The 22110-nt window shown below is 32.5% G+C and overlaps 2 protein-coding genes across 4 annotated transcripts in view; one reads left to right on the top strand and one right to left on the bottom strand.

Annotated features, from left to right (window-relative positions):
- Window positions 1–757: 757 nt before the first annotated feature.
- On the bottom strand, window positions 758–10441 carry LOC125503638. Of its 2 annotated transcripts, none has more exons than XM_048664355.1 (4): window positions 10095–10441; window positions 5219–5482; window positions 4181–4348; window positions 758–1493 (listed from the first exon to the last, which is right to left on the bottom strand). In XM_048664355.1, the coding sequence occupies exons 2-4, from the start codon at window positions 5473–5475 to the stop codon at window positions 1325–1327; spliced, it is 594 nt and encodes a 197-aa protein (XP_048520312.1). In that variant the 5' UTR covers window positions 5476–5482; window positions 10095–10441; the 3' UTR covers window positions 758–1324. The 2 variants fall into 2 exon arrangements, with proteins under 2 accessions (XP_048520312.1, XP_048520311.1); XM_048664354.1 differs by lacking the exon at window positions 10095–10441 and adding an exon at window positions 9886–10067.
- Window positions 10442–14063: 3622 nt separating this feature from the next.
- LOC125503637 (ankyrin-3-like) overlaps window positions 14064–22110 on the top strand; it is a 71820-nt gene continuing 63773 nt past the window's right edge. Inside the window, exons 1-4 of one of the 2 annotated variants that reach the window (XM_048664352.1) lie at window positions 14064–14218; window positions 15035–15333; window positions 19032–19197; window positions 19278–19521. In XM_048664352.1, coding sequence (XP_048520309.1) covers window positions 15078–15333; window positions 19032–19197; window positions 19278–19521 — 666 coding nt within the window. In that variant the 5' untranslated portion in view covers window positions 14064–14218; window positions 15035–15077. The remainder of the gene's footprint in view (window positions 14219–15034; window positions 15334–19031; window positions 19198–19277; window positions 19522–22110) is intronic. The other variant, XM_048664351.1, reaches the window with a different exon arrangement.

Below are 22110 nucleotides of genomic sequence, written 5' to 3'. Positions count from 1 at the left end.
AATTGCGGGCAAAAATCGAAAAAAATCACATTGACCTTTTCGTCTCTCATTAACCACTGAAACCATATGTTCACTATTTTTTTTTAAATCATTTACTTTATTCAAACAAGAAATTTGCGATAAAGCATTATCCAGAATTATAGCTCAGTTGGGCGATTATTAAACATACTCTTTTACATGCCCAGTTAATTTCAAAAAATTCAGAAATACACATTTTCTTCTAACATACATGTTATTAAATTAAGTCGTCAATCAGCCCAGTTCAGTCTACAGAATTCCATGAAGCTGCTGTTCTGCATACATTTCCACCAGAAAACAGACCAAAAAATCTGCTGTAGCGGAGCACGCACTTAGAGGAAGCGATTAAATTCTCTCAATAGAAGCAGTCGTTTTGGACCAAATACATCACTTATTTCCAAGATTGACCAGGGAAGCCACTGAGATTTTCAAACCTCCAGTTAACTTCAGCAGAAAAGAAGAAGGTAGTGCGCAAAACAAGAACTGCAGGCGAGCATTGCGTTGCTCCCCGCGCGTTCCTGTTCCCCACTCTATCCCTACCACCGTTTTACGGACACAATATAGTATAAATACAGCAACAGTTCCGGCCGAAGAACCATTGGAACGCGGAAGACAACTTCGACCGTTTAATCATTTATCAATTAATCAGATCAATTTTTCAAGAAGATAAGTTTTTTAACCAAGGTTCTACTAGTTGATAAAATGTTTTTCCTGACCAAAAAAGGAAAATACCAGATTGTTAAAGTTGTAGGTTACCTTTAATAAACCATACCTACACATTGTTTAACATTCTATAAAATACATACAAAACTGTTTTGTCACTTATACTTATACATATTTGTACACAGTACAAAACAAATCCAAGCCAGTCCAAATCCCATCCCACACCCCAAATTATTTAAAGTTTTGTAATTTTATGCGTTGCTTTTAGTAATGATACTAATACATTTTTTATAGTTCAATTTTTTTAAGTGGGAAAAATTGAAGTAAATATCACGAAGGTCAAATGCTTTGTTTAGCAGATGCTGCTGTCCAAAGCATAGAAATATAAATGAGTCAATCGACTTTCATCAAATTTTATAAATTTGCTTGCTAGTAGCTTATTGAAATATTGTTTGCTTCCAATGGACTCTGCCAACATGCCCCTCAATTGATTTATATATGTATTAATTCCAATATTGATGCAAAGACACATTTCCCTTTTTTGGAGAGTTCTTCGAGTGGCATAAGAAACTATAAAGGTATCAATTAGTTGAAGCCCTTTACAAGATTTTATCAACAATTATTCGTCAATTCTTGCTCGGCTTCATCTATTTGCTACGCTGAAGAGTTGATGCAACTGCTTGTTTGAAGCTAGCACTGCTATAACTATGACAAGAACTATTATTATAATTATTAATACGGTTACAGTGACTAGTAGAGATTTTTCGCATTTCGATCTTCTTGCGCAGCAACAGTACTGTTCTCTGTAGATCCTGAAAAAAATATTTATAAATGTCTGTTAATAGCGCAAAAAATGTGCCCACAAATCAAGAAAATAAATAAAATAAAAAATATATAAATGCTTCAATAATCAAATCGCAAAACATGTTTGAGAACCGGGACTTTTGAATTAAAAAATAGCAAATTTGTTAGTTTTTAGGCTTCTAACCAAGCATTCGATAATGGGTATAGAATTTACGAGTTGTTCTTACTTTACAAGCTATACAAGTGAAAGTCTGGGATTTTTCAACATGTTCTGTTAAAATTTACAAAGTATATAAAAATTTTATTCAGGACTTTTCAGTGTTATACTCATTATGAGTGTGTTTAGTTGAGAGACAGGGTGTTCAGTTTAGAGGTTTAAAGGCAAAGTGATGGTCACTAATCACCAGGGATTAATTATGGTTGTCGCAGTGGGTCAAATAAGGTAAGTACGTTGACAAATTATTTCGAGTTGTTTGCAATTTGTTTTGATTGGAATACCAATAGTGATTCCTAGTTTGTCAAAATTTCAAAGATTAACGCACTATTAAAATGAACAAAAATCAATTTAAATTGCCGCTTTTCAAAATATTTTACTTAGAAAAATATTAAATTTGGTGTGACGTCCTTTTCTTGCACGTACAAATCATTTACGGGTCAGAAGCTAATGAAAAATGTGAAATAATTTTCGGGATCATTAATTCTGTATATTTCGATGAGATATCTTTAAAATACGAGCCATTTTCGCTTTGAGTATATTACTCAGGGGTATGAAGTACGCTATAAAAAATAATCGTTTTATTATGAACACTATAGCAAATTATATCCCTTTTTGAAACGTACATACGAATTTCGTTCTACAAAATCTACCACTTTCACTCCAGGCAATATAAATGTAACTCTTCATGGAGCTCCTGGAGCAATATTTCTTTTATCTTGCAACAAAGATAAGCAATACGATTTAACTTCAAATAGCCAAATTAATTTATATACAGGGTGATTCAAAATTTGCGTAATTCCTTTTAAGGCGTAATAGGGGTTCACTTATAGAGTACGAGAATAATATTGAAACATTTATTTTCAATAATTTCTAGAAGATATTAACTGTTTGGAACTGAAAATCCAATTTCAACTTTCTTATTAAGCATTACTTCTAAATGGTCCCATGATTGATTGGCATTATTGAATATTTCAGTATTCAGAAAGAACAATTACGATCTTTGCTTCAAATTACGAAAATTTTTGATATTAAAAAGTTCTCTTCTACAACTTTTTGATGTAAAGTCAAAGCGTCAAAGATGTTTTTGTAATTAACAGATAGTTACAGGTAGATAGCCTTTGTCAATAATTATGATATTCTTATCTTTCGCGGGTCTCAGTCAAAGTGTGAAGTAAACATTTTGAACATCGTTTATTTCATTGCGTTTCGGCGAGACTACGGCGCCATCTCGCCTAAACGTAATGAAATAAACGATGTTCAAAATTTGTACTTCACACTTTGACTGAGACCCGGGAAAGATAAGAATATCATAACAAGTACACGAAGTCAGGATAATAAATCAGAATAAATTTGTCAATAATTTGTCAAACTGCGACTTACTTTGAAGCTCCTTTCACGAATTAGCGGATATGCGATAAGTTCTCGGGAAATGCCACAGTAACATAGCAGAAGCTGTAAGAACTCACGCCAAAAAAGGGCAAGAGACACTGGAGATTTGCTACAGGAAGCTAGTGGTCGACAATATATGTTTGGGTTCCAGGCACAAAGCAACAAGTATTGACATAATTGCAGCAGAGCATTTCAGGGGTACTCAGAGCACAACAACTGACACTTTCCCGGGCACCAAACAAATACCGAGGAAGGGCTGCATTCCTACCACGTATGTAAGATACACACAGCACAAGGACACATTAAAACAATGGATTACTAAACTCCGGTACAAATTGAGCAGGAGTTAATTATCCGAGGACGAGAAGCTGCTCGATAAGAGTGGATAATAAGGAGATTACACAGGCACTAACTTGTTTGGCGTTAATGACTCAATTGTATGTTTATTTGTAAACATCAATTAGAGGTTATGAGGACAATAATTGACATTTTGAAAAAGTACGTTCCACAGTCACCGAATCCTGTTGAATTTACCGTTTATCCTTGTCTATTTTATTCTCGCTTTCTGTATTTTTACGGTTATCGGAGTTTTTAATAACTACGAAGCAACAGGTTTTAGATAATGTTAATTAGGCAGATTACCTTGAAAAAACATTGTTGCCGTCTTTCTGATATAAGTTTTTGCAAATTTCTCAGTTTTTAATTGCAATTAATTTTTTTACTGTTTTTCTGTACTTCTAAAACACCGCCAGACAACACCTCGAGAGGAATTAGGCCAATTATGAACCACCCTGTATTTATGTCACTTGTTTAAAATATTTGTTCCGATTAGTATTAGATAAAGTACAATGTAACACTCGGTTCTTATGGAAATTACTCCCTCAGGAGGTTGATCACCTCACCTATCACCAATTGAGTGATCTCTTTCGAATGATTTCTGTGAAAATGATATAATTTATTGTATTATTTAAAGAACCACCAAGCATTTAGAAGAAGCGTGTTGGTTTTACCAACGCTAAAATTGTATTTGCAAACGGTTTAACCTTTTAAATGCCCTTACAATCGGCTTATAATATCCTTGGTACTTACTCTAAACTTCTAACACTAGGAGCTCGAGAATCAGTTCTGATGCTATTATTCGCAGACTCATTTCTAATCAAATTTCCTTCTTTTCCATCGAAAGCTTTGTTGTCGAAACTGTGGGATATTTTGCTTCTGCTGCTAGCCGCACTCAATCTTGAAGCATCCGATGTTTTCCTATAATAAATAAATCGTCATTATCTTATGTGTCATTTCATAAACATTGCTACAATGTACTAATATTTATGAATGCCATGCGTAATTTAGATCGCTCATGCGATGAAATATGATGAATTAAGCGCTAAAGTAGACAATTAAATTTGTACTAGATTGCGATTAATCATGAATTTGCGTTAGGTGCTTAGAAAATTAGAACATCGCAGCTAGCTTAGTTTCTGAGCGGTTAAACAAATTTTATATTCAAATAGGCATTTCTGTTGCTAATCAGCAAATTACTTTAAGAAGATGAGACGCATCTAAAGAAAGTCATAATTATATGAAATGACTGGATATGAAATCTAGAAATTATTTCGCTGAAATCAAGATTTTTTTTCCACATCATTATCCGTTTATGTAGTGATCTCTCAGCTGGTATATGATGTTTGAAAAAACATATATCAACTATCAGATTATAGTCAGTCAACTGAAAATCTAGCCAAAATACAATACAGAGTGTGTTTCCGCTGTCTAGAATTTAAAGCTTCTTAATCCCTTTGCAATTTTCTATTTTACAAAGAATTTTGCGTAAAAATGTTTATGTTGTCATAAATAATTGATTGACATTATACATGTAACAATGTAACAATGTAGAAATGTTCACTTTCACCTTGCTTAAAAGAAAAATCACTCTTCTACATAAAAATTTCGAAAATATACATTTTCCAAAAATATTAGAACTACACCGTGACAATGAAGAAAAAAAAAAACAAATAATCCAAAGAATAAAACGTCTCAAATTTACTTACTTATGTTTATGGGAAATATTTGCCTTTATAAGTTCATGACTATTTACATATTTGTGAGTTCGCATATATTTTTTTACTATACCTGCTTACGCCTTTCGTTTCCTTTTCCACCGTAAACGAAATGCTTTTGTCATCAGTCACTTCATATTCTGGAATACTGGGCGTAACAGGTGCTTTGACTTTTTTCCGAACTTTTGAGCCATTTCCTTCTGTAATCGTGTTTCTTCTTGATGTAGTCGGTAAAGCTTCCAGAGGCGTTGCGCGTTCAGGAAGAGAAACGTTTGATCTCCTTATTCTTTGGTTCGATGAGGTGAACGGTTCTACATTTGGAGCTGGCATTGCGGAACTGAGAGATATTTGCATTTACCAAATAATAGTAAATTTAGCAGACAATACTGACAGTGGTTTAGTAAATAATGTTTCTAGGAGTTCCTGCTAGTTATAAAGTTCAAATTTCAAATCTTGTGTGTCGCCGGTTTTTCCAGATAGTGCGATTGACAAAATGAAAGATAAATCCGGTTGTGTTCTTTCCGGTTGCAGATCACTATTGTTTTAATAATCGATTTGATAAGAACGTATTAGTTTAAACATAATATGAATTACGTTTGCAGAAATTGCAAAGTATGCATGCATGTTTATAGTTCACAGGTAACAATAAGCATCAGGCAAGATAAGAGGTACAACAATATATTTAATTTACTCTGACTAAATGAGTCACTGTTCTGCTTGAAAGCACGTACATTTTAATTTGTAACATATAATTAAAAAAAAACATTTCAAACTTCTGTTAATGACTTCGCTTTATCCCTGATTAAATAATTTTGTGCTGCGTGAGCATGATATTTTCGCTTCAAGTGTTTTTCCTTTAAATGATACGAATCACATTAAAATTCTCATACATTTAAAGAAGAAATCTCCGAATGTTCTTAGGACACCGAAGAATTTGTATGCTGTCGATGTTCGATTACAATGAACTTCAACAGCAAATTGATCAGTGCCACATCGTAACACTCTAAGGACTAAAAACCAAACATTTTAGTGGTGCGAAAGAAAAGGTTTTATAAGAAACCATAAATCTGAGCTGCAAGTGCCCAGAAGAGCCAAAGCCAATCTCGGACTCTAGAAAAGTTTCCAGACTCTAAAAACTGAAAAAAAATCTGCAGTCTGTGACCACCAGTTTTATAAAAGTTTCCTAGAAGATGAAAAGTTCTATAGCGTCAGAAGCGACAAAAAATTCAGCATTAGAACTGCAAAACTTCCTTCAACTTTCGTATGAAAATATTCGTTGTTGCTAAACGACTAAATATATTTGAATTATTGAATGAAATGAACGTTAATTGCCACTGGACCAAAATGTTTTACAATAAAACACTATTTTTTGTACTATTGGCGCCCGTATAGACACAGAACAGGATATTTTTGTAGAAAAAGCCTGCCTGCCATTGATTTTTCACAAAGTGGAAAGTATTTATGGATTTTTCTCTAAAAATTGAATGACTAAGATTTTCAGTAAGAACAAAGCTCTGAAACTTCCGGTTCAAGACAATGTTTTTGAGCGAAAAATAAAATAGTTATTGAGGGCTGGTCAAAATGCTGAATTTTTGGATGCAAAGTAGATTTTTACTAATAAATGTATGCAATGTATTGATTACTAAAAGTACGTATTTCAAAATGGAAATAGTAAATAGGAAACAATTATGGAATGGATCAACATTTTGCACGCGTAAAGAATTTCAACTGTTGCGCTTTTACTCGAAATTACGCCGTCCTAAACCACAAAACTTCCCATATAATACGAAAATTGCTGTAGTAACTCTCATTTTAAAATAGGTGAAAAAACGGCCGATCCGGCCTATTATTCCTATTAAGTAGGTACGCTCGAAAAAATTATGAAATTGAATTATTTGTTGAATAAGTTGACATGAAAAAAATCTAGCTGCATGGACACCCCTGAAAATTTACTTCTTTTTATGAAAATGGAACAGTTTTCAGCTTTGTTTTTATGCTTTTTTTGCTGCTAGATACAAGTTTAAAACATCACAAGATCACAAAACTCAGGCGCAGAGTTTAAGAAGAGGCTTGGAAACTCAAAACGTATTCTAACAGAAGCAGATACAGTTTCCGAATCACCATTGAAAACTAAGGAAAACGAAAACTTGAATTTACGTAGCACATTTTCTATTATATTAAAATATAATTGAAAAACTAAAACTCAATAGCGTCAGAATAATCGATTTAAGCGATTCAAGTCTAATGACGAGCCAGGAAATGCAAAACTTCGGAAGAATTAGAAATCATCCACATAACCAAGAGCAAATAAATATTCTATCGCATCACTTTTAAAAGTGTTAACGTTCGGCGCCTAAGGGAAAGTACAAAGTTTCCTTGCCATGAAGAACTTGCGGGTTAAATAAAAAAAATACAACCAGATTTTTCCGCCGTTTTTAAACTCGAAAATCAGACGGAATATTTTATCTTTAGATTATTGCGACGATTTACTCCATTTTTGCAAAAAAATCGATTAATTGACCAAATTTTAAAAATAAACTTAACAAGTCTCTCATTGCGATAAGTTGTGCAGTGTGTACTCTCTTTAAGAAATTTAATATAAAAATTGTTACCAAATTTAGCGTCAAATTTGAGTATAGTTTTTATATTGAGTTTCATGACACTATTTTGATTTTATCAGTTTCTTGGACATGACTTAAAAAAAAGCGTTATCTTGACCTAAATTTACTATTTTTGTTGTAAAAAACCTTGAAACCTTGAAAATATATTCAGTATGAGTGATTATTTTGATATTATTTGATATCAGTGATTATTAAAATCTTTTCAATGCACTTCTTCAAAAATTACGAATTCTAGTCAGTTGAAACACAAACTAAGTAATCATTTCTATTTTGGTTGAGAGATAGTTTCAGAAGTCAATTTACTGAGAAAATTATTCATGAACGAATTGTTCGATTACTATTTGAGTGAAAAAATTGGTTTACCGATTAGGGTATTCCCGATTAAAACTTTACTGCATTGACAACGGCTAGTTATTTGACCGATGGTACGGTATGTATTTATTTATTTATTATCAGTTTATTAGTATTATTTTATTTGCAATTATTGAATTGTTCTTTAACAAAGTGAAACAGTTTGAAATTTTCCTATTTGAAAAGGTTATCAATTATTAACGTTTTTTTTAAAGCGGTGCTTGATTGCACAGTTTTTAATAAAATAAAACATAAAAAGCTTTTTGTTAACATTTTCTTCGTTTTGAGAAATGAATGAAATTCTTGCAAATATGGGCAGACATTGCAAGCCAATGGGGGAGTTTGAACATTATTTTAAACAGGGATCGCAATTTTAACGTCGCCACACATTGTTGTTTTATTTGTAACCTTTTGGATCATATAGTTAATATAATATAAAAAATATTTAATTAGATTTAGTGGTAAGTGCTCTAGTGATTTAGTTAAAGAGCTTGTAATGCTTACAGTTTTAATACATTAGACACTTCTGAGGATTTCACGAAAAAGTTGTAAAAGTATGTGAATCTCATTCCAAACGTTTGAATTGAAGATGGTCAATAGTTGATAGTATCATTCGGCAGAGCATATAACATTTTAATCAACTTCAGTTTCAAGCTAAAAACATTCGGCCATAAATAATGTGAATATTAATATTTTACAAAGCGAATCCTAATTTATTTACAAGAAAGAACACCTGTAAATTCAGCAATATAGCAATTAGGTATTGATGATATTGGATTTCTCATGGAATAATACCATTTGTATGGTATTAAATTTTTTTTATTCAGAAAACATTATACATTAATACAGTTTTTGATGGGATTGTGGGCACGTTAATATTACCCGTATTTTTAAATTTACAAACAATGGCTTCATGTAAAAGCGGTAGATTATCTCTCATTTAGTTTCCGAGTGTGTCGTTTCGTGGAAGTCTAAACTTTTTCTTCAAACATGCTTTTATCATGGTATTAAATCTTAGGTAAAATGTGTTTCATATTTGTATATAAACGCCACTGCCACCTGAACCACTTCAGTTTCAATTGCTTATATTTTTGCGGCATGGTCTGACACAAATCCTCAAGATCGTTCTGCAGTTGCTTTCTAACAATCAATCAGTATTAACTGCATTATAATCAACTTTGTTTCCTGATGGGCAATGTATAGGCGCCTGCATCTAGGTTTCTTTTATATACCTAGCTTAATACAAGACAGAATTTAAAGAGAAAGATCAAACTTAGATTCTCCAAATTCAATTTTGATACCTACAAACTTCAATAAATGGCCCGATGCATAAAATCGTGTGAATAAGATTAAATTAATTGCAATTAAATCAACAACAGAAAGTATTTCCAGATAAGGAAACAACAACAAATAAACATACTGGGTTAGGAAATAATTGCGAAACATATCTCTGGAATGAGGCGCTGGGGCTGGTATGATGCTTGAAAGATAGTCGCTTCGCGGTTTAAAATTTTACTAATTAGTTAATTATCGACAATTTACTCATATCAACATTTCGAATCCTCTTGAATCTCAATCAGAAGTCATATTCTTGAAAGTTTTTGAATATTGCCAATCTTTATCAGCAACTGATATTTATAAAATTAGCGTCTGAGTTAACAGAACAAAACTGGAAACATTGCCTAGAACGATTTTCAATTTAAATGTCTAATTATGTTAAATGCGGCATGATTTATGTAAATGTAAACAGCAACAGATTTGCATTCACCTGCTAACCATCACGTTCACATTTTCCCGCTGATCAATCAGGTATCAGGCAAATTTTCCGTGTTTGATTGTTTTGTAATTTTGCGTTATTTCAATAATAGTTTTCAGTACACTTTGCTGTTGCTCCCGACCTTCTAAACTGTTTGGAAATGTGCGACAAACTAATCGATTTCAAAGCGAAAAATCTATCAAAATAATAAACAAACTTACTTCAAGCTCCAACTTGCTCCATTCAGCAACTGATCCAATGGCTTATTATATTTAAAGATTTTTGTACATCACCACGGTTAAATAAATTTGCACAAATTTCGGATCCAGATATGTAAAAAATCTGAAATAAATGCTATATGGTAGTGAAGTGTTAATCAATTTTTATCCGGCACTTGTTGAGAGAAAAGCAAACGCAACGTCGATAAGATAAGGGAACAAGCGTCAAGTAGGAGTCAGCTCGCGGGGATAACAATATAGACTTGTACATTACCGTGAACTGCTAATAAAGATTTCGATGGGTTATTTATTGATTTGGTCCGTTCGATATTCATTTTCTATACAATCCGTAGTAAAATTGCTTTTATTGTGGCAAAACCGAGACAAACAAGGGAGGTCTGAAAGAAAGGAAGCTTGAAAGTCGGCGAAAAGGATCAAATTTATTCCTTTTAACATTTTAGATTTTGTTGAAAAGTACACAACCTATGGAAGTTTTTGCAAGTTTGCAGCGTCACATTAGTTTAAGGCTGAAAAAATGAAGCTACTTTTGTAAGCATCTCGTTAAGGCGAGAGGAATCGGCGTTGTTAGAGCATTCACGATCTTTAAGCGACGATTTCTTCCTGATTATTGCATATCATACTTGCACTTCTGTGAGTTTCTTAAGGCGAGAGGAATCGATTGAGCGCAAAATCCGCGCATGTAAAATTTTGATTTTTTGTCAAAAATGTTCTAAGGGTCGATTTTTTGAAAAAATATAAATTTAAAAATGCATTCAAATCTGCATCATTGTGATCAAAAGGAAGGGGGGAATTCAACGCACTAGTTAAAAAATACACCAGAAGATTCAGTTCCGAAATAATCGATATTTTCGGTACACTTTAGGCGTTGTTTTTCACGAGCATTCACGATTTTTAAGCGACGATTTCTTCCTCATTATTTATCCAAACACTATAAATGCACTTTTGTGAGCTTCTTGAAGCGAAATGAATCGATTGAGCGCAAAAAACACACAAGCTAAAATTTCACTTTTTGCCGAAAATTTTCTAAGGGTGGGGGTCGATTTTTTCTATCGAATCTACATCACTGTGATCTGAAGGAAGCTAGGAATGCAACGAAACTAATGGAAAAACACGCTAAAAGTTTCAGCTTCGAAATAAGCGATATTTTCAGTTCATTTTATGCGTTTTCTGAGCGTTCACGATCTTTAACCGACGACTTCTCCTTATTCTACCTATCAAGTTCATTACTATTAACTGAATTAATCGAAAGTCTCGTTTTTGGTAGAGTAGAGTAGAATAAAAGATGTAAAAGTCTACTACGCAAAACTTGATGCTCTAGATCAATTCTACTAAGTATCTATTCCTTTATGAACTTGAAAAATAAGAACAAAGTGAAAGAAAGCAGCAGACAGATCAATTAATTAATTAATATATTCGTTATTTAACTTTGTCCACTAAAATCTTCAACAATTACCGTAAATTTACACCTTACTTGTTGATATTTTTACCAAATCTCAATAGTAAGTGTATATAAATTAAATGTTAAATTAATTTGAGTGATTAAGAAATTATTTGGACCCCTGAAAAATATCCGATTGTCGGCAATGTGTCAGTTGCAATAGTTGCGTCTGGAGGAGATAATATAGGAATTTTTGGGGAATTGTAAAACGGCAATTAATTTTCATTATCCTCCAATAAATCATAGAGATAGTAGAGTTAATGGAATGTAAATATTTACGACACTATTTTTGACGCATATTTTGTGGTCTTTGAATTTAAAAAAGCGACAATCTTTTTGTTTTTCAACACATTTGCACAATGGTCGTCAGAAATTGCAATTGTTGTAATCCTGCAAATTGGCTGAACTGAACAATTTGATTAAATTGCAAGCATATCGTAATGTAATTCGCTATTTAACAACCTATCTGCCTGTATCATTTAAATTTTCAGTTACAATGACTAATAATTTTGTTCAAGTGATTCATATTTTTGTTTGACAAGTGCGAGGATTAAGATAAAATTAAAAAAAAGCAGTTAGTATTAAGGATTGTGAAATTCTGTTATTTATTTATATAAATCTAAAGGTCACGTTGCCACTTTATCGAATTGAAAGCTTAGTGCACTAATTCCATTAGGCTGAAGCAAAACAACACATGGAAACAGTGAACAGACTTTAGGGAATGCGGAATAGTTGGGCGTATCAAAATTTAAATGTGATTATTAAATTTCTTCTCACAGTATTATATTTTTGTTCAGTGAATGGATTGCTGTATTTATTCAATTTAATTAATGTAGCATCGTATAAAACTAATGTACGGAATTATGCAAAAAATGCGCTAAAAATGACGATTTTGTTGAAATACTGATTTCACTGGTGTTTTAGCTGTGTGGCATCAGTCACCTTTATAGCGTGAATCGTCAATTTAAAATTTGCAAAACTATCTGTTTCACGAACAATTATTGTGCAATCTATATTCAAGTCTTGGCTTTCCGATTTTCACTCGGGTTTTCCATGTTTTAGTGCAAAGTAACACGCATGCTAAAACCCCAGGAAACAAATGTATCCAGAAAGAACTATCGAATCGTTTCCACCAAATCCAGGGGTTCAACCCTTAGACACGATTTGGCGATTACCAAAATTGTTTTCCCCCCGTTTCGGATTTGCCAAACTTTGTATTGATTAACTGGAAAATGACTGTGAAAATACAGGCTTGCCTTACTAAACGCCCCGGTGTGTTTTAAAGTTTTTTGCATCTTAATTATGCATTTAAAGGTAACGAGTTGTATCCAACCGTAAGAAGCCGAATGTAAAATGAGTGGAAAAATCTATGGAACTGATCATAGTTGATCGTTTACTTAACCGAACCGTCTATTATTAATTTAATGAACACTTTCGAAGGGAACTGGATATATCGTTAACTTTATCGAGAAAATCATTAAAGTTTCAAAACGTTTTTTGCCTTTTTAGCAGCCTTGATAATTAATAGTTTCGATATTGTTCAAATACTTTCTAAATAAATTGATACGTATGAACCAAAAAAACAACAATAGACTAAATTGCATTTTTAATAGAATTAAAAGGAACGAAAACACTTTTAGGAATAATTTCACACAACTGTATGAGATTTCGTTAAATCGCTTTTACCGATTATTTTAGCTTTGTCATGGCGATCAAACTACTGTCGTTAGCTTTGTGAAATAAACAATATTACCTTCATATACATTTTAATTTTACGTATATTCATATCATATTAAATTGCTATCTAGAAACAACACAATTTCTTCTATAGTTTTAACTATTTTTTTCAATGTGATGATTGGTTTAATGAAACTTTTCAATATCACTAAAATAAAAATATTAATTATTATTAGTATTACGACCTACACGACATTTTTGTGCAATTATGTATTATTTGTCATTATACATATTACAGGTAAATTATTGAATAATTAAGAAGTTCAGCAAAATGAAACGATTAATTTAACTTTCTAATCTAACCGGAAACGCAACTAAAATATTCAGGTCTATACCAATTTGGAAACGATTTATCTACGATTTTCCTAATGTTGCTTAATAAAATATTGATCTCCAAACTGATGTAACGGAACAAGGAAAATAGTACATTATTTATCCCAGATATTTTGATATGAATTGCAAAAAATTCAATTTATCTTCAGATTTTTCGAATATCAATTATCTTTGTCGATGTCTAATGTATTAGTTAAAATATGGCATATGCATTCTACTTAACTATCATTAGAATATATTTTTTAATATCGGTTGAAGACAATGTTAAAAATAATGAAATTTATTCAGTTATTTTTGAATCCAAGACCAGTAAAGCAAAATTTCCATATTGAGCCTCTAAAAGCCACTAGTCCTTGGGAAATCGCTGGGCGGGAAACTCATTTTCCGGATCTCTGTTTTGTCCGCCCACAGCTTCTGAGCAGAGCAACTCGAGCCGTCGATTGCTGAGCTTTAGAAAGGCATTCACACTCTCAATTCTAGACAATCAAGAGGTTTTTTGAGTTGAGCGTATTGAACTTATTTATTGGCTTAGAAAATTCGGAGTCGGTTTGTGTTATAAAACGTATTTTACGGCGAAAGGGTGGGTTGTATAAAAGCGGTAAGTGCGTTAGTTGATGTTAAGCTCAATAGTGACTTTAATCTGGTTAAAAAGCTCAATATTAATAATTTTTGAAAAGCATTTCGATGTAGTGGAAACTTACTTCTTGTGTAATTGTTATGCGTGCGAAAAATTATTGTATTAACTTATCGCTTCTGTTGTAGTAAAGGTGTACAGTAGTAATAGGCAGATACACTTTTAAACATATTTTTGAAATTCAATTAGGCAGTTCCGGATAAAATATTGTTTGCAGATGTTTTTTTTAAGGCGCAATAAAAATTAATTATCTCTGCCAGATTGGACCGTAGGTTAATAGTACTTTGACTTGAGATATTTTTGTTTCAATTTTTACCAGTTGAAGTTTTTCACTTGGATAAAAATAAACATAAAAATATTTTTCCAACTCGACTGACTCGCTCACATTTAATTTGTTAATCATAAATCATCAACGTCGTTCAGTTTGGATTTTCCAGCCTAAAAATATCATGTCGCGTACAATAATTAAATTTAGTAATGTGTAGTGTCCGTCAACAATTAAAACGGCTGAAATATATCTAAGTATAATTGTGTAGCGCAATAACATTTATCCAATGTGAGAGGCAAAATTTGCACTCACTTATGTTCAAATGTTCATTTAAAAAAATGCGGAAGTTGCAAATTTTTAGCAGCCTTTTCTCTCAAAAATGAATGACAAAAATTAACAGAATGGAAATGAAACTTCAGTTCGTGATCAAATTCTAATTTAAGCAATAAATAAACTTTAAAACCAATGATTACTATTAAACAATAATAATATAACTACATTTTTTGTTTCAGGTTTATAATGTGACATTTCAAATAACGTTCAGATTTTGCAACTATGGCCCAATTTGTCACCCACATTCAGCCCACGCTGATAGAAGCGTCTCATCATCATATTCCTCATCCTCATCACCATAAGGAGCACCATGAAAAACATGATAAGCATCACAAAGAGCACGAGAAGCAACATAAAGAATATGATAAACATCACAAAGAACTCGAAAAATATAAGGAAGTTATTGAACATCAACAATGCAGTAAGGATCATTCGTTGAAAGAGAAACTTTCCAGCAAGATATATTTGCCTGTTGTGGGTGAGTTATTAGTGGTTTTAGACCCGTTCATTGAAAAAAGCATGGGTGCAAAACCATGCAGAGCAGAAGAACCGATCTTTTAATGGGTTTTGGTTTACTTTGCTTTTATAAAACATAAACTAAATAGTTTACTTTCCATTATCAGTTGCCAGCTTTCGGATTGGCAAGCTCAATGGCTCTAAAGTGCTGCTCTCAAATAAACTGTCTGCAGGAGGGAATAAATCCTCGTTAAGACATTTTATCGATTTCCTCGCATAATAGGGTGCATCTGACACAGCAGAGCCAGACTAAACATTCTGTATCTTGTAGCTTTTAGAATTCATTGGCTTTATCTGTTTTTTTGTACAAACTTCCCATAGTAGACTTCGGACGTTATAAAGAGCGCGTCATTTTCTCTCAAATAATCCTGGTTTTGCCAATTTCATTTTAGATTTAATTCTGTTCGAATGAGTTTCTATTTAATAGGTTTTCTTTTGCTGTTTTCATTTATTGGATTCGGTTGGATCGTTAAATTTCTTTGCTATGATTTACTGCTGCTTATTCCGTTTGAGTCTCTTTGTGGTCAGGTTTTTGTTGGCTCCATGAGAATAAGCTTGAAAGCGTTTGACTTTTTGTTTGTCTCCATATATTGTTTTTATTCCATTTATATCTTCTTGCCTGTTTTTGCTAAATCAAGACTTTGAAGCTGACTTTTCATGTCAGAGTCTTCTAATTTGGATCTGTCTATTTGTTTTCCAATAACTTTTCACTCTTCCAAACAAGTTTTTAGGCATTATAGCATTATAGCATTAGAATTAGAACACATTAGACTAGCATAGATTTAAGTGAATGGTTGTAGCCGTCTTTATTTTCTAGATTTTGTTCAATCTATTCAGTTTCTTACTGCTATTGTCTTCTTATTATTGGAATTTCTGATACCATAGCGAAATCTCATGATAATGGACTGTTTGTAAACACATTTGGAGCCCTCATCTCTGATTTATGACGGCGAAACACATCATTTAGTAAACTGACCTAGCGCTTTATCGATGGCTCTGATAGTTATTTTTGTAGTATTTTTGTTCGTGTCTGAGAACTGGATTCTTTACACCTTTTTGGTTTTCTTTGAGGTACACTATACAAATCTCAGAGCTTTTCCTCTTCTAAATTTATATTTCTTAATGCTTATTTCATAATCAACGCGCTCTGCTGGTATGTCTTAAGTTCCGAGAAATTTATTAATGAGACTGATTGAAATAATCAGTTGCTGGTTCTCAAGATATTTTATTGAAATGGTCTTCATCGAGACTAAATCCGTGCATAAAATTATAATTTTCGTCAAATATGAAGCTTTTTGTGACCCTTTGAAACGGCAAAATGGTTATTACGACTAGTGAGTTACTTTCGACTGCTTCGGAAAAGCCTTTTCCGAAAATATTTTTCGAACTCTTAAATTAAAATAAATCGGTCGCCGCCTTCTGGTTCAAGATATTAATTATTTAAAAATGTTCTTACCTTTACGAAGCTGCGGATAAATTGTTTTTACCAAGACCCAGTTATTTTTAACCGGTTTTATAATATATAATTTTAAAAATTTTGATCGAACTTTCCAACTGAGGTTCCAAGCACTTCTGCATCAGCGAACAAATCGCAGTGCCCGAGCGTTTACGTTTTGAAAAATTAAATCATATGTAGTGTTTTTACACCATACAATAGTTTTTAGCGGGTTTCATTAGAAGACGGAAGTCTTTCTTCTAGTTTCTAGGGGCATCACTAAAATTTGTGAATAATTTCGCTAAAACTTACCTCTCGACTAGCTGAGTCCGAAAAACTGTAAATTGTTAAAAGTCGGATTCAGTCACACTGCTCTTATACAGGGTATTCGGAAATGGTGGATCCAACACTTATCGAGATTCTATAGCAAAAATGAGTGTGATAAATGAATATAACACTTGAATAAAAGCTTTAAAATTTAATAATAACTGATCTACAGGGCGTTAAAGTTAGTCTAAAAAAGTTTTCAAATAACATTTTTGTTGGTTATTCGACTATTTTAAAATTTAATACCCCTGTTACTGGTGTTCATTGCTAAGGGGTTGAACTCGGCCTTGTAGAGGTGTGCTAAAAGGTTAATTTTCTGGAACAGGTTACAACGTTGCCGTATCCCTTTGATATTTGGTTTCGAAATGCGGTTCCAAAAATAACATGTTACTTTTCAAATTTTTCCTTAAAAATTCGCAATGATGATGATGATGATGGTAGAAAAAGTGATAATAAATAATGATTTAGTTTATTAAAAAAATAATTGTTAGCATTAGTAAACTAAAAATAATATACTCTTTAAAGAAAAACAAAACATGGGTCAAAAGAAACTACCGAAAGGAAAAAAACTAATAATAAAATCGAATGGTTTAAATAAAATATACGCTGTGCATGTGAAAATGTTTAAAAAGCTAATTTTTATTTAAATATGAAGTAACATTTAAGAATAATTTCTTGTGAATGCTTTTCACTAGTCTTTTTTTTTAGTCTAGTTTTCAAGTCCAGTTCTTCGCTCGTTTATGATTTACGCACCCACTTTGGAAAATAATCTCTCGCATGGAACAGAAGTACTAATATACCTGTGTTTTTTGTTATGAAACAAGTTTATCAAATTCTTGAAAAATTGAATAGTCTTGTTCTTGTCTATATTTTAACTAGACTTCCTCTGATTGATAACGCACCACAGTTTTTGTGATAGCATTTGAATTATTTACGCGTGTTATTAAGTCAACAATCAAATAATCCACATAAACAGTGATACTGATAGACTAAAAATGCTTAATTATATCATCACCGCATATTTTGCTGAACTGACCGATTATGGTTTCTGTAGAACTGAACAGTATTCCTTACAGACAAAAGGTGATATACATAATCACCAACGCAACCAGCAACTAAACATATTTTCCATTCACCAATGGGTACTCAAACTGCCGCAACGGTTCTGTGCTGGTGCGAACTACTTTTTCGGGTTTACGAGACGGTTCCAAAAACAACCGGTTAAATTGGAAAAGTGTAACTGCGGTTCCGGGTTACACGTCTGGAACACTGATATTTTAGCGGCTACGTTAAATCTCGACCATCCCTACAGCCTTGCAATCTACTTAATAAAGCAAACTTTTTTATTTTGCGCTTTTTCTAGTATACCATTTCAAAAAACTAAATAGAATTCAAAATTACGTACAAAAAATTTACTTGCCACATCTCTCTAGGATGTGCGCCTTTCGAAGAAATCTGCTTTTAAAATTGTCTTGTACAGTCTGGAGTAACGCATGTTAAATTATTTTCAACATTTTAACAGGAGATAAATATCAACTTTTCAACAGTAATATCACTAGCAAAAACGCAATGTTGAAAATTTAACTTTAAGGCTCTGTAGTTCCGTTATTATTGAGTTTTGTATGAGTAATATATGAACTTTCCACATTCCTTTTTAATGTACCACTACCTCGTCACCAACGTAAATTCGAAAACTTTTACCTTCCTTTGGCACCCTTATGCATCATTTCTATCAATAAATCAACAGAAAAAACGTGTTCTACTGTTATTTGGCACACACTTTAAACCTCAAAGCTGTATATTCATGAGAAAACGCGTTTGAGTTTCCATTTTAATTCGGTATAATAAAAATTCATAACTTATGCATTGAATATAGTAACATTGTAACATATTTGTAGGACATTCTACCCAACATTATCCCATCCTTCCCGCAACTCCCAGTCATCATCATTTCGATGAGCATGCTGAACAGGAACATAAGAGGGATTCCGGACAGTATTTGGATTCTCATGGCATTCCTCACACGTATCAATTGCACTTTATTGATTCCCAGGGAATTCACAGGTAAATAGCTCAGATACCTATCGAACAAATTAAGTCGACATATGTTTAGATTTTTGGATTAAACATTCTTTAAATTGCAGAGATTTCCATGGTCATGTGGAGGACTCCCAAGAGCGCCCTTGTGAACAGTATCTTCAGGATCATCAGGAGAAAGAGTCTCATTACGAAAAACTGGAATACAATATGGATACTGAAGAAGTGTTTATACGAAAAGCAGTGCCAGAAGATCGATCCCCATACGATAAATCACCATTTCGAGATGACAAGAAGCCAATTCCTCCGCGGTTTATCAACTTGAATGCCCCCGAGAATAAATACCAAACTGTAAGTAATTAATTTTATTCACCTAATGAAAAGATAATTCTTTAGACGTAAAAAGGTCAAAAATGGTATCCTCAAGAGGATGTTAACAGTTTAAAATGTCAGGAGCTAATGTGTAAAGCAATTAGGAAAGGTGTTTCATACTCTAAAAGGTTATGCACGAACTAATAAAATCGATTGGCTTTCTTAAGTGATTCGACTACCTTTTCTCCGGGAAAAGGGGTGAAAATGCGTGAACGAAGTTTACGCGGTGAATGCTATGAGAGAATTGAGAAAATGTAAATGGAAAAAGTACATTTGAAGGGCAAGTTAAAATGGTGTAAACAACATTGCGTATATATTTATGGATTCAGGGAATGGCAAGGACATCATTTTTTATGCTTGTTTTGGACAAGTGAATTTGAAATTATATTCAAATTCAGCCTTAAAGTCAGCCTTAAGAGCGGTTGATTGGTGTATTTGGATTAAGTGTTTGTTCTATATTGCTGCTTTTGTCCATATCATTATTTAATGAATTATCATTATAAAACACATTAATTTGGTGTCGACGTTTGTCGATTTTACATCGATTATGACGAATTATTTAAAACACGATTTGAATGTTAATACATATGGCAAGTCATAATATTTCAATCTAAATAGTCAAAAAGGAAATTTGACTGCAAGAGATTATATTGTATGACGACTAAAATTGAGCTGATATAAATCGACCTTAAATGTTACAAATTCGTTTGGAATGTAAATGTGTACATAGTTAACTGTGTTTTATTAGATGTTAATTGGCAAAATTCACATTAATGCTGCTGCTTCAAACACGTGAGGCCACATTAAAATATACTATAAATGAGAGTGTATGTCAATGAAGGAAATGTTTGTCTATTAAAGCAAATTTACAACTAATATTAGTTTAGTTAGAAGAATGAAGGTTTTTGATTGACCGGAACCGAGGAAAAACTTTTTGATTGACCGGAACCAACTTTTACTGCCACTTTTACTTTTTATAGGCTATAGCACTTTAATATTCGATTTTTCCTTATTGAAGAATTTTAATTCGATTAACTGTTTTTCTTTGAAACATTTTTCTAATGTGCTTTGGAGCTTGCCTGTTTTTAAATAAGCCTGCCGGGAAAACTAACGAACTGCTAATCTCGAAGAAAAATTGCTTACTGGGTTGTACAAGGTGTCGTTACGTCAATTAATTCTGTTTATAAGTCTGTGTCTGGCTCCAGAACTCCTATACAAGCAAAAGGAGCCGTCGCGTCGCGTCCGCTGACTAGACTTTCGAGTTTCCGCTATGCTTTTCACGTTGTTATCGGAAAAACCGCGGAAAATGTCAACATAGGTCTGGCCGTTATTATTGGCCTGACATTTTTTAGGATATGAAAATACATTATCACGATGTTAAAACATTTTTACTCAGACATTTAGCGTTTAACACAAGCAGAATTGTATTTTTTTAGAAAAGTTCGTTTAGCAGCGTTAGATTGAAGCTGCAAAAACATAGTAATATGCTTCTGCAGCTTTATTTTTGAAATTTATCAATTCAATCAAGGTAAACAAACTAGCAATTAACTGCAATATTGGAGACGGAGCTTTTATGACACAACTTCTAATTGGAGATGTGAAAAGAATCAAAGTCAATTATATATAAGTAAACACCAAATTCTGCAAATTATTTACCGATACAGTTTCTTGGCCAATAAAGCACTAAATTGGGTTAACTATTGTTTGTATGTGAGAGTGCATTCAAATGATTGTAAGTAAACGTTTTTGAAAAAAGAGGGCATATTTCATTCAAATAATTCATATTTCGATCAGAGCTTTTTAATAAAAATATGCATGGTTAATTTTATAACTGGTAACTCTTGAGGATGGAAGAAAATATGCAACATGATTTTCAACTGAGCAAAACTACTTATATAGGTTCAAACAAATTGTGTCAATTTTCTTCAATTAGTTGCGCAGTTTGAAATAAACTTGAACACAGTCACACTTAAGATGTTTTGTCTGCTTAAATTCGTTTACAAAATGCGACATAAAGATGTTGAAATATAGTAGAGTTTTAACTCTACTAACTAAGGAGTGAACATATAATTTATATAAACATTAATTTTTTATTTTAATTGTCTATATTTTTTGGTATGGATTATTTATCTAATGGGCCCTATATTATCTATTTCTATATTTGGTTATATTATCTATTTCTATATAACATTTTAGGGGATATAATACAATATGTCAATAGCCATTTAGGACCGAATGGGGTGCAAGCCCTATCTTTARWATAAGCAATTTTTTACAAAAAACAATATATCATATAAAYACATATMATTTTTTATGTATTATTTTTCCTTCTGTTTCACTATCACATTAAGTATATTTTCATAATAGCGKTTTTTTCTAAAACGGTTCATTTTATTAAGGAATTTAACGAGATCAAAATTGAAGATTTTGGTTGCACTGACTAGATGGTGCACGKTAACTTTTTCGCTATGCTAAAATGGACCGCTCAATATTCATTCAAAGCAATGAAAAAATATTTTTCATTTATTWGTATGYYTTTTATATGATAAAATGGTAKCTGAATTGMTT

Source organism: Dendroctonus ponderosae, unplaced genomic scaffold (assembly GCF_020466585.1).
Source record: "Dendroctonus ponderosae isolate FM_Combo_2020 unplaced genomic scaffold, Dpon_F_20191213v2 Dpon_F_20191213_21, whole genome shotgun sequence".
NCBI classification, from domain to species: Eukaryota; Metazoa; Arthropoda; class Insecta; order Coleoptera; family Curculionidae; genus Dendroctonus; species Dendroctonus ponderosae.
The sequence above is the reverse complement of the archived record's forward strand: the minus strand, read 5'-3'. Positions and strand labels throughout refer to the sequence as shown.